The sequence below is a fragment of the Musa acuminata genome, chromosome BXJ1-5, assembly GCF_036884655.1.
Source record: "Musa acuminata AAA Group cultivar baxijiao chromosome BXJ1-5, Cavendish_Baxijiao_AAA, whole genome shotgun sequence".
Lineage (NCBI taxonomy): Eukaryota > Viridiplantae > Streptophyta > Magnoliopsida > Zingiberales > Musaceae > Musa > Musa acuminata.
The window spans coordinates 30,196,385-30,210,271 of NC_088331.1; the positions used below are offsets into that span (position 1 = coordinate 30,196,385).

General features: G+C 38.6%; 1 protein-coding gene across 2 annotated transcripts; it reads right to left on the reverse strand.

Annotated features, from left to right (window-relative positions):
• Window positions 1-12,108: 12,108 nt before the first annotated feature.
• On the reverse strand, window positions 12,109-13,529 carry LOC103985222 (NAC domain-containing protein 35). Of its 2 annotated transcripts, none has more exons than XM_009402860.3 (3): window positions 13,069-13,529; window positions 12,713-12,984; window positions 12,109-12,634 (listed from the first exon to the last, which is right to left on the reverse strand). In XM_009402860.3, the coding sequence occupies exons 1-3, from the start codon at window positions 13,253-13,255 to the stop codon at window positions 12,245-12,247; spliced, it is 849 nt and encodes a 282-aa protein (XP_009401135.2). In that variant the 5' UTR covers window positions 13,256-13,529; the 3' UTR covers window positions 12,109-12,244. The 2 variants fall into 2 exon arrangements, with proteins under 2 accessions (XP_009401135.2, XP_009401134.2); XM_009402859.3 differs by having other exon boundaries at window positions 12,109-12,637; window positions 13,069-13,526.
• Between the last annotated feature and the right edge of the window lie 358 nt (window positions 13,530-13,887).

A 13,887-nucleotide genomic window follows, 5' to 3' on the forward strand; every position in this document is an offset into this window, starting at 1 on the left:
CTTTCAAATACCTTCTCAATGTATTTCTCTTGTCACAACCAAATCTTCTTAATTTTTCTATCGTAGAAAATTTGCATGCCCAGTATTTGCTTTACTGGCCCCATGTCCTTCATTGCAAAAGACTCACTTAGTTCTTTTTTCAACCTATCAATTGAAGACATATCTTTCCCAAGAATAAGCATGTCATCAACATAAAGTAAGAGAATAATAAAATTCTCACCAAACCATTTGATGTACACACAATGATCTGAAGCCGTTCTTTTGTATCTATTTTCTATCATAAATGAATCAAACTTTCTATACCACTATCTTGGAGCTTGCTTTAGCCCATACAAGCACTTCTTCAACTTGCAGATAAAATTCTCTTTACCTTTGATTTTGAAGCCTTCTAGTTACTACATATAAATTTCCTCTTCTAAATCACCATGAAGGAAAGCTGTCTTCACATTTAACTACTCAACCTCCAAGTCCTGGTTAGCAGTAATACCAAGAGCAACACAAATAAAAGACATTTTTACAATAAGAGAAAAAATCTCTTCAAAGTCAATACATTTCTTTTGACCAAAGCCTTTCACAACCAATCTAGCTTTGTACTTTGGTTGAGAATAATATTCTTGAGTCTTCAACCTAAAAACCCACTTGTTCTTCAAGACCTTCATTTTATTTGGTAGTAGTATCAAATTATAAGTGTGGTTCTTCTAAAGAGAATCCATCTCTTCTTGCATGACAACTAACCATTTCTTTTTTTACTCACTTTCAACTACTTCCTAGTAACTCGTTGGTTCACCTGCATCAATAAGCATCATATACTCATCTGTCGAGTCTCTTCTAGAAGGTTGATGTTGTCTAGAATATCTTCTCAATTGAGGTTCTGTAGGAAGTTACTCTCCAACTTCTTGCTCAACATGTCTTGCAGGTAGATCAACATCAAGCTTTACACCATCTTCCAACACAACTCCCCCATCACCTTGATATACTGGAGGAGTAATTGGGTCACAATCTGCTAATCATTCTATAGAAGTCTTGGCCGGTGTTTTCTTCTTCAAATCCTCAAAGGTTTGATCCTCAAAGAAGACCATATCTCTTCTTCTAAACACCTTCTGCTTTTCTAGATCCCAAAGCCTGTAACCAAACTGATCATGTGAGTAACCAAGAAAAATATATTATTTAGTCTTACTATCCAGCTTGGACCTCTCATTGTCTAGAACATGTGCAAATGCACAACAACCAAACACTCTCAAATGCTTGTTGGAAACATCTTTCCTTGACTATATATACTCTGCAACATCACCATCTGAGGCTGTACAAGGTGACAAGTCGATCATATCAACTGCAATCCTCAAAGCCTCATCCCAAAACCTTTTGGGTAACTTGGCCTGTGAAAGCATACATCTGATCTTTTCCATGATGGTGTGGTTCATCCTCTCTGCAATTGCATTATGCTGAGATGTACCAGGAACTATCATCTCATGTTGGATCCGATGTGACCTATAATAATCATTAAATAATCTTATGTACTCACCACCATTATATGATCTTATATATTTTAATTACCTTTCTGTCTCTCTTTCAACTCTGGTATGAAACTCTTTAAAGACATTAATAACCTGATATTTAGTCTTCAAAGCATAGGCCCAAACTTTTCTAGAATAATCATCTATAAAAGTGATAAAATAAAGTGCACCAGTTATACCAGGAACATCAACAGATCCACCAGGAGTTTTTGTCCTCAAAGGATCACATATATCTTTATAAATACGGTCTAAGACATGCATTTTTCTAGACAAAGCAAGACTAACAAATGAAACTCGGTGTTGTTTACCAGCCAAACAATTAATACAAGGGTTCAAATGTATACCTCTGAGATCTGGTAATACCTCTATATTGGAAAGAGCTTGCAGCCCCTTCTTGCTTGTGTGTCCCTATCGCCTATGCCACAACTCCATGTTGAAGTCTTTTTCTATAGCATTTAATTGCTCACCATAAGCTTTAGCCTGTAACCTATACAAAATATGACATTTCTTTCCACTAACCATAATAAGAGAACCCTTGCCGAGCTTCCATTGCCTTGTGTGAAATCTGCTATCATAGTCTTCATCATCTAGCCTTCCAACTGAAATTAAATTCAGCCTCAAGTTAACCACATGCCTCATATCCTTAAGCACCAACTTGCAGCAAAGGTTGGTCTTTAAATGGATATCACCCATGCCAATGATGTCTATCATGCCATAGTTGCCCATCTTGACAACACCAAAATTTTCAGACCTATATGTAGCAAAAAACTTCATTCGTGGTGTAGCATGATAATAAGCACATGTGTCAATCACCCACTCAAGATCCTGACACACATAAGAGAAAATATCATCAGAAGGAGATAAAATCAAATAATCACCACCCTGTACTGTAGCTATGATATTATCTTTTGCCTTTTTCTTGTTCTTCTTAGGTTACTTACATTTTTGTAATATCCTTTCTCACCACAATTATAGCAAATAATATATTTTCTTGATCTTGACTTGCTTCTACCCATGAGTGAACTGCTTCTAGATTTTGACATTCCTTTGTTCTTTGAGATAAGTGCTTGTGAATTATTCTGATATGTTGCTAAATTCTTTCTTCTTAATTTCTCATTCAACAAACTGCTTGTTACTTGACTCATGATGACAATACCATCTAGAGCAGAATTACTGAGGGAAACCACTAGTGTCTCCCAACTTTCTGGTAATGACTTGAGAAGTAACAATGTCTGTAACTCATCATCAAGAGACATTTTTACAGAGGATAACTGGTTAGTAATACTCTGTATTTTATTCAAATGCTCAGCAATAGAAGCACCCTCTCTATATTTTAGGTTCACAAGTTTTTTAATTAAGAAAGCTTTGTTACCGGCTATTTTCCTTTCATAGAGACTTTCCAACTTTTTCCAAAGAGAATATGCAGAACTTTCAGAAATATGGTGAAAGACACTATCATCAAGCCATTGTTGAATAAACCCAATTATTTTTTGATCTAACCTCTTCCACTCATCATCTGTCATCTTTCATAGTTGTGGGTTTTGCACCATCCCCCTACAAAGGTCCATACAAATCTTTGCAATACAAGATATCTTTCATTCTTGGTTTTCATATTATCCAATTATTTCCATTCAAACTAATCATGCGAGAAACACTACTAGCGTCCATGTTCAAATACAAAATTAAATCACCAAAACCCTACTCTAATACTAGTTGATGGGATATAAAGTGAAATTAAACTTTTATATATGAACAAATACTAGTAGGTCATAACACGTAACAGAATTAAATGGAATCATAATCAAATAGAACACCAAGATTTACGCGGAAAACCCTTTCAAAGTGAAGGGTAAAAACCACAGGGCAAACTAGAGATAATCCACTATTAGAATAATGAATATACAAATCTCAATCTCTTGCCCAAAACCCTAGCAATAATCATAAGAGAATAACTGAGATATAAGGATCATGTTATTGTCCATAATATCTAAAACCTCCTTAAGTAATCACAGCAAGAGTCTACTATAGATTTGATCTAACCTGAGATGAGAACACTACTAGGTGATTGAGAACAGTCTCTGTACGTTGTCCTTATTTTCTTTCCTTTTTTTCTCTTATTTTTCTGTCTTTTTCTTCTCCTCTTTGAATGAAGATGCTACTTCAAAGATCTCCCCTTGTTGCTGTAGTTTTTCTGCATTAAAAACACAGCCCTCGCACCCCCTAATTTTTGATCTAGTGTTAGGTCAAAGGGGGTGGGCTATGGACTGCTAAAACCCACGTTGGCCTGAATATATAGGCTGTCAGCCCAACACTTCTGTGGTGTTGGGAAAAAACCTATTGAAGCGGAATAATTCTTTTCCCTCTTTGTGTATCAAAATAGGTTCCTCATCAAAATACCAAATTGATATCAAAATGTAAATATCTATATGCTTTGACTTAAAATGAAACATTGGGTTCTTACATAAATGGATGACACTCTAACTGTCACAATGTATCACATAATTTTCTTGTTCAACCCCAATTCTTGTAAAAATTCTTTCATCCATAATATTTCTTTGCAAACCTCTGTAGTAACAATATATTCTACTTCTGTGATGGAGAGAGCAATACACCTTTGCAATATGGATTGTCATGACATAGCTCTGTAATATCCCATTAGTCCCACATCGGAAGTGGGGAATGTGTATGATTAGCTTATAAGGGCCTGATGAGTGTACTACGAAAACTCCCGCTTAAGCATTTTGGACCGCCGTTGAGGACCAAAATAGAGTTATTGGCCAGTTAGCTCATCAGACCCGGGTCGTGACATTTGGTATCAGAGCCGACCTAGCATTAGGGCAGGGTGAGAGGGCTGCAGTAGGAAAGGGCTACCCGTGGATTGAGTCAGAGAACTCATCACGTCGTGGAGCCACCACTGAGTTAAATCTCACATGCACTATGCTAGGGTTCGATCTGGGTTATGTTTGACCTTGACGAGGACGTCAAGCTAATTGAGTTGGGGATAGTGTAATATCCCATTAGTCCCACATCGGAAGTGGGGAATGTATATGATTAGCTTATAAGGGCCTGATGAGTGTACTACGTAAACTCCCGCTTAAGCATTTTGGTCCGCCATTGAGGACCAAAATAGAGTTATTGGCCAGTTAGCTCATCAGACCGGGGTCGTGACATTTGGTATCAGAGCATTTTGGTCCGCCATTGAGGACCAAAATAGAGTTATTGGCCAGTTAGCTCATCAGACCGGGGTCGTGACATTTGGTATCAGAGCCGACCTAGCATTAGGGCAGGGTGAGAGGGCTGCAGTAGGAAAGAGCTACCCGTGGATGGAGTCAGAGAACTCATCACGGCGTGGAGCCACCACTGAGTTAAACCTCACATGCACTATGCTAGGGTTCGATCTGGGTTATGTTCGACCTTGACGAGGACGTCAAGCTAATTGAGTTGGGGATAGTGTAATATCCCATTAGTCCCACATGCTATGATTAGCTTATAAGGGCCTGATGAGTGTACTACGTAAACTCCCATTGAGAACCAAAATAGAGTTGGTCTACCTCCAAAGGTTAACTCCCGCTTAAGGCCATTGAGGACCAAAATAGAGTTATTGGCCAGTTAGCTCATCAGACCCGGGTCGTGACAAGCTCCCCCTGCAAAAGTAAGTACATAACCTGATATAGACTTCCTCGTATTTATATCTCTTGTCATATCTGCATCTATGTAACCTATCAACACAAGTGGTCTACCTCTCTTGTCATATCTGCATCTGTGACCTATCAACACAAGTGGTCTACCTCTCTTGTCATATCTGCATCTGTGTAACCTATCAACACAAGTGGTCTACCTCCAAAGGTTAAACAAACCTTAGAGCTCTCTCTGAAATATTTAAAAATCCACTTCACATATGTGATGTTCGACTTCGTACGTACCTTCGTACGTACCATTGTATACATTAAACTTCCAACTGCTGAAGCATAAGTTGTTACCAAATTGATATCAAAATGTAAATATCAACCAGCACAGCATAAACAAAAGAGTAGAGTAAGACCAAATCTTTTAACGTGGAAAACCTAATGTGGGTGAAATATTTAAAAATCCACTTCACATATGTGATGTTCGACTTCGTACATACCATTGTATACATTAAACTTCCAACTGCTAAAGCATAAGTTGTTACCAAATTGATATCAAAATGTAAATATCAACCAGCACAGCATAAATAAAAGAGTAGAGTAAGACCAAATCTTTTAACGTGGAAAACCTAATGTGGGTGAAATATTTAAAAATCCACTTCACATATGTGATGTTCGACTTCGTACATACCATTGTATACATTAAACTTCCAACTACTGAAGCATAAGTTGTTACCAAATTGATATCAAAATGTAAATATCAACCAGCACAGCATAAACAAAAGAGTAGAGTAATTAATTAATTACAGTGAGACCAAATCTTTTAACGTGGAAAACCTAATGTGGGAAAAATCACGGGACCGTAGTCCACCTCAAACTTCCACTATCAATAATAATGATAATGGGTTTACAGTAAATTTTCTCTAGAATAACTAGAGGATCATAATAACATCAAAAACATAGATCTTGGCTCTAGCATATCATCATATAGGATGGATCTCCTCAAAAGAGAATTCTAGATCTCACAAAGTGAGTATAGCAGGAAAGTACCTTAGAGAGGGTAAATTGTAGATCAACACCATTAGAATTATAGAGTTTGCTGTAAGGATTCTCCACATAAAATTTGGGCCAAAACTGACAACGTTTGACCACCGATCGTCAACCTCTTTTCTCTCTTTGCGCCGTCGCTCGCTACATGCTCATCTGCACACGCACGCTGCTCTCTCTAATTTGCTACCCTCACTTTTCTCTCTTAATTATTGAGTTGGACTTATGGCCCAAATTTTCTAAGCTCACATATGGGCTGAACCCAACAATTCTCCCCCTCCAGCTCATATGGTGGGCTATACTAAGCCCGCTCTTTGCCTACATGCTTCAAGCTTCTCCTTAGGCAAAAACTTTGTCAACATATCTGATCCATTCTCATTAGTATGCACTTTTTCCAACTCTAATTCTTTCATCTCAAGCACATCACGAATCCAGTGATATCTCACATCAATATGCTTGGATCTAGAATGGTATGTTAAATTCTTGAAGAGGTAAATGACACTCTGACTATCACAGTAAACACTATATCCTTCCTGTTTCAAGCCCAATTCCTGTAGAAACTTTTTCATCTATAAAACTGCCTTACAGGCTTTAGTAATTACTATGTATTTTGCTTCTATGGTTGATAGAGCAACATAATTCTGTAACTTTGATTGCCAAGAGACTGCTCCCCCTGCAAATGTCATCAAGAACCCTGAAGTAGACTTCCTGGAATTAGTATCACTTGCCATGTCTGTATCTGTGTACCCTTCTAACACAGGTTCATCATTACCAAAACATAAGGAAGTACCTCTTAGATATCTTAATATTTATTTCACTTTTGTCCAATGTTCCTTTCTAGGATTAGAGAGAAATTGACTGACAACTTCAACTGCATGAACTATATCTGGCCTTGTACAAACCATAGCATACATCAAACTACCTATTGCAGATGAGTAAGGTACTTTGGACATTTCTTCTTTTTCTTTATCACTTGTAGGACATTGTTTCGAACTAAGCTTGAAATGACCTACAACAGGAGAATAAACTACTTTGACTTTACTCATGTTAAATCTTTCAAGAACCTTTTCAATGTAAGTCTCCTGAGATAGCCAAATCTTTCTTTTCTTCCTATCACAAAGAATCTTTATGCCAAGTATTTGTTTCATCGATCCCAATTCTTTCATGGCAAAAGACTTACTTAGCTCTCTTTTAAGCTTTTTAATTTTTCGAGCATCATTACCAACAATCAGCATATCATCAACATATCACAGTAAATTAATAAAATCATCATCTGAAAATTTCTTCATAAACACACAATGATCAGATGCGGTTCTATTATAACCTTAGCTCATCATAAAGGAATCAAACTTCTTGTACCACTATCTAGGTGCCTATTTGAGTCCATATAAGCTTTTCCTAAGATTATACACCAGATTTTCTTTTTCCTTGACTTTGAAACCTTCTAGTTGCTCCATATAAATTTCTTCTTCTAAGTCACCATGAAGAAATGTTATTTTTACATCAAGTTGCTCAACTTCTAAATTCAAGCGGGCAACTAAACCAAGAACAACTCGGATAGAGGACATTTTCACAACTAGAGAAAATATTTCTTCAAAAACAATACCTTTCTTCTGATTGAATCCTTTCACAACTAGTCATGTCTTGTTTATTGTGAGCTATTATTTTTAGTCTTCAATTTATATACCCACTTATTCTTGAGAGCTTTCTTCTCTTTAGGCAATTTTACCAAGTCATATATGTGGTTCTTAAGCAAGGATCTCATCTCTTCTTGCATGGCTTTAACCCACTCATTTTTATTCTCATGTAGAATAACTTCTTAGTAAGTTTCTGGCTCTCCCCCGTCAGTAAGCATAACATACTCATATGGAGGATATCTGGTAGATGGTTGTCGCTCTCTAGTGGATCTTCTCAATGGAATCTCAACTGGTGGTGGAGGTGCTTGTTCAGTTGGTTCAGCATCATCAATTGTAGGTGTATCATCACTGGTATTCTCACCACAATCTTCTTGTTCATCTCCCCCATGATCATCATAAACTACAGGTGAAGGAACTGGACCCAAACTCCAAGGAATATAAACAAAGGTTTCTGGCTTCTCAATATTATCCCCATCATCAAACAATTGGTCTTCAAGAAACACAACATCTCTACTTCTAATAATCTTCTTGTTCACTGGATCTCATAATCTGTATCCAAACTCTTCATGACAATATGCCAAAAAGATACATGCTTTTGCTTTACTATCAAGCTTGGACCTCTCATCTTTGGAAATATGAACAAATGCTTTACACCCAAAGACTCTTAAGTGATTATAAGATATATTTTTTCCTCTCCATACTCTCTCTAGAACATCACCTTTCAGAAGAACTGATGGAGAAAGATTTATCAGATCAACTGTAGTTATCATAGCCTCCCCCAAAATGACTTTGGTAACTTGGTGTGGGAAATCATACACCTAATCCTTTCTTCAATAGTTCTGTTCATCCTTTCTGCCACACCATTATGTTGAGGAGTTTTAGGAATTATTTTCTCAAGCCTAATACCATAGAACCTACAATAATTCTCTAAAGGACCCCTGTACTCACCATCATTATATGATAGAATACACTTTAGTTTTATGATAGTTTCTCTTTCAACACTAACTTGAAACTCCTTGAAAACATCGAGTACCTGGTCTTTAGATTTCAAAGCAAAAGCTCACACTTTTCTAGAATAGTCATCAATAAAAATAAAAAAATAAAGAGCACCTCCAAGAGTTCTAGTTTGCATAGTACAGACATCAGTATGAACTAAATCACTAACATCTGACCTTCTAGATGATTGATATGTATGAAATGCAACTCTATGTGTTTTTCCAACTAAGCAATGATTACAAGATTTAAGATATGTACCTTGCAACTCTGGTAAGAATTGCTTTCTAGCAAGAGTTTGAAGTCCCTTCTCGCTGATATGTCCAAGCCTCTTATGCCAAAAATCTATACTTTCACCTTTTTGAATTGCATTAATCTCTCATTTGTATAGCTTAGCTTCCATGACATAAAAAGAGTTAAGTTTCTTTCCTCTTGCGACAATCAGAGAACCTTTAGTGAGTTTCCATTTGCTTTCACCAAAATAGTGCGCAAAGCCCTCATCATCAAGTCTACCTGTAGATATCGAGTTAAAACGAATATCTAGAACATACCTTATATCTTTGAGTATCAATTTGCTCCCAATATTGGTCTCTAAGTAAATATCTCTAATACCCACAATCTTAGATATACCACTGCTTCCCATTCTAACATTACTAAAATCACCAGCAATGTAAGATCTAAAAAAATCACCATGAGAAGTGACATGAAATGAAGCACTAGAGTCAATTACCCAATTACTGTCCTGAGCTACAAGACTAACACAACCTTCATCACAGACAATAGGGATATTACCTTCAGCAGCAACTGTATTGGTCTCTTTCTCATTTTTCTTCATTTCATTCTGTTCTCGCTTCCAAAACCTACACTCTTTCTTCATGTGACCTAGCCTGTTACAATGAAAATATTTAATTTCTCTTCTAGACTTGGATCTTCCTCTATATCCATGTGGGTTTCTGCTATGACTTCTTCCACGTCTTTCTTGTTTTTCAGTAACAAATACACCAGAAGAAGATTCACCTTGTTCTTTCCTTCTAGCATTTTCATTTAGCAAACTGTTTTTAACCATATCTATAGTTAGAGTTTCCTCTGGTGTAGAGTTGCAAATAGTCACCACATACGTTTCCCAACTTTCTAGTAAAGAGCTGAGAAGTAATAATCCTTGCATCTCATCATTTATATTCATTTTCATAGCAACCAACTTATTTGTAAGACTCTGAAATAGGCTTATGTGCTCAAAATATTACCACAATCTTTATACTTCAAATTTACAAATCTTATGAGGAGAGAAATTCTATTTCCTACTGTCTTTTTCGCAAAGAGGTTTTCTAACCTTTGCCAAACAACATCACAGCTCTAGTTTTATCTAAAATATGCTCATGCAAGTTTATATTCATCCATCTTCTAATATAGGCAATGACTTTTCTATGTTGAGCTTCGCATTCTTTATCGTCCATAGTAGAAGGTTTATCTTTAACCTTGATAGGCTTATACAAATCTTTGCAATAGAGCAAATCTTCCATCAGACGCCTCCAAGTGGAATAATTTGATGAGTTCAATTTAATCATACCATCTGACTGCTCTATTTCAATCACACAAGAAAACTAGCATCAAACAATCTGTTGCTCTGATACTACTTGTTAGGAAAAAACCTGTTGAAGTGGAATAATTTTTTTTCCTCTTTGTGTATCAAAATAGATTCCTCATTAAAATACCAACTTGATATCAAAATGTAAATATTAACAAGCAAAGCATAAATAATAGAGCAATTAATCAATCACATAAGGAGACCAAATCTTTTAACGTGAAAAACCCAATGTGGGAAAACCCACTGGACCATAGTCCACCTCAAACTTCTACTATCAATAATAATGATAACAGGTTTACAGTAAATCTTCTCTAGAATAACTAGAGGATCATAATAACATCAAGAACATAGATCTTAGCTCTAGCATATCATCATATAGGATGTATCTCCTGAAAAGACAATTCTAGATCTCACAAAGTGGGTATAGCAGGAAAGTACCTTAGAGAGGGTAAACTGTAGATCAATACAGTTACGATTGTAGAGTTTACTGCAAGGATTCTCCATATAAAATTTGGGTCAAAACTGACAACGTTTGGCTACCGATCATCAACCTCTTTTCTCTCTTTGCATCGTCGCTCGTTGCACACTCATTTGCACCGCCCTTACCTTTCTCTTTTATTTAGGCTTACGATCCAAATTGTCCAAGCCCACGTATGGGCGGCTGGACCCAACATGTGGAACGGAGTCTCATATGATATTAAAAACAGAGTCTCATAAAAAAAAAAAAAATGGAACGGAGGAGCATGAGAAACTTTAATAGTTCATGCTGATTCTTATTTTAATTAGTCTATCGTGTCAAAATGCAAATCAGGTTCTTCAACCCAGTGATTATAATCAATTGTAGAACTTCGTCAGTGTCGATCCACGTTGTAGAGTTGAGTTTGAAATGGGGCACAGTTTGAAGACTGACTAAACTTTTCGTAGGGTCGGATGCTTTTCAAAATGTATCCCTGAATCCCTCACCTCACGTCACCTCACATACAAGGAAAGAGACTCCTATTTACATAGATAGCTCTTGGAACGAAGAATAACATTCTTCCCTCGAGCTCATGCTGGATGAATTCAACGCTTGGATCTTGAATTCATCTAATTAGCTGGGTGAAGAAGAAGACCTTTGTCGTTTCCCTAGGAAAGTGGGGAACGAAAGATAAAGAAGAAACTAATAACCTGACGATATTTGCAAACGATGGGACTTCCGAGAGTACGAAACAAATTTTCTGTCGTGTTTCATCCGAAGAAGAGGCTTCCAAACGTGTTGTCCGGATGGGGAACCTCAGAACAAGGGAGTTGTTGATTGATGTCCGTCTTCCCATGGAAATAGATAGATAGATAGATAGATAGATAGATATATCACAAATCCACAATTTTTCTAGTACTTGATATTTTCTCTGAATTCTGACCATCTTGTCGAAACCCAACCGGTGGTGAGAAAACATCTGCATGATTGCAGAGAAACCACAGGAAAAGATTCAAAATTGCAGAGGATCCAATAATTTGCCCTTTTCATTGGGAAAAAGGCTGCATTCTTGGGTTGGTTATCTGTCCCGCTTCCCCATAAAAAGACAACAATGCAATCACATGATTGCCAATGCCCTCACGTCACGTATCCACCCGCATCTCTGGTCTGCCGATCCTATCGTCATCGACTGCCAGATACAGCGAGCAGATCTTTTATCTTCTGTTACAACCATGGAAATCATTTGCAGTTCACAAAAGAAGAAGAAGAGTAGAATTAGCTTAAGTTTATCGACAACTACATACATAATCGATTATAATACTGCTGCTTCGTCTATTACAATCTCTTGCCTCACAATAAAGAAAAAAAGGAGACATGTGATTGATCTAATATCCTGCTTCATGGAGAGGATTCGATCCCCATAGACTGTCGGACACTGCAGTCTGAGCATTAGGCAGCTCACCGAGTGGTTGCATTTGGGGTTGTGAGAGCATGGAGAGCAGATGGTTCAGTTGATTCGAGTATTCATGTTGGTCGTCAACTCCAGCTGCGGTCACAGGTGAACAAGTCGAAGAAAGGGTGGTTCGCGTTGAGAAGAACACTGCATCCGATTGCTGGGTGGATGAAGTCCCATCTTCTGTTGCTGTTCTGAAGCTTACCGTGCTTTTGATGTCATCCGTAGCCCCTTCAAGAGAGGCCGGCCTGCGAGCGTGCGTGTGTCGGAGATGGTCTTCGCTCCCACCTCTCTTGTAGACTCGGCAGATGGAGATCTCAGCCTGCTGCACGAGTCACTTCCTGTTAGATTCTCCGACGAACAAGGAGAGTTCGTGGATCATCAGTCGACCAAATCTCACCTTCTGATGCTGATGGTTCTCGCAATGAGGGAGACGGTACTCGTTCATGATCCAGCTGCTTCTTGTCCCCTTGGGAGCCTTGCCGTAGTAGAAGACTAGGGTTTTCTTGAGGCCGATGGGTCTCAAGCTCTCCGACGACCGGATTACCCTGTCAGCTCCGGTGGCCTTCCAGTATCCGGAGGTGGTCACTCGGTTGGGCCGGTCGCCGTTGCGGTACTTGCGGTCTCTGGGAACGTAGAAGAACCATTGCTTCTCCCCGATCGTCGCCAGAGCTGCTAACAAGCGGTCATTAGCAAGTCGATCTTTCAAGCAGCAGAGTGGTGTAGAGAGATAGACAGGGTTGGGAGATGGCGAACCAGGAAGCTGCCATGGGTCGTAGCGATAGAGGTCGAGGAAGGCGATGAGGTCGACGCTGAAGCGCTTGCCCTCGACCTTACGGCGGAGGTAGAAGTCGATGAGCTCCTCTTCGGTGGGATGGAAGCGGAATCCCGGCATGACGAGGTCGTTCTCGTGACCGTCCTTGTCGTCCTCGCCGTTCATCATCGTCACTGCTCCCCCATCCTTCTCCACCACCCTTGATATACTGGTGTAAGTGGCGAGGAAGATGAAAGAAGGTCAATAATGGCGTACGCAGCTGCTTGTACTAAATCTGTGTAGAGAAGAGAAGATAAGAGAAGGGAAGAGAAGAGGGGGACTTGATAGCTTCATGGAGGGCCTACAGAGGAGAAGGCTGCATGGATGTGTTAAGCGAAAGAGACACCACTAGCTGAGGACAACTGGGCGGTGGCCGCCCATGATTTCTACTCTTCTCAATCTTTACATCTCGGCATAGCTTCTTACTGTTTCCTTCTGCTACTTAACTCTATCTCCATGACTACCTCCACATTACATGTAAATGAATGCTGCAGTCAGTGTGATCGCTTTCATGTGTGTGTGTGTGTGTAATAAATTGTTCCTAAACTATAAGCATGATGTTTGATCTTTTGTGTGTTGGGAAGACATGGCGAATGAGCTATTGGCATGAGACCTGTGACCACTTTCTTCTCATGAAGATGACGAAGCTGGGTTTTTGGATTGATCTCCATCGTGTTTTGGCAGCACACAGACCATATCCTTCCTCAAGAGGCCTTTTTGCATTTAATTATGAGTCAGTCACAAGCTAACTTCAAGAGCAC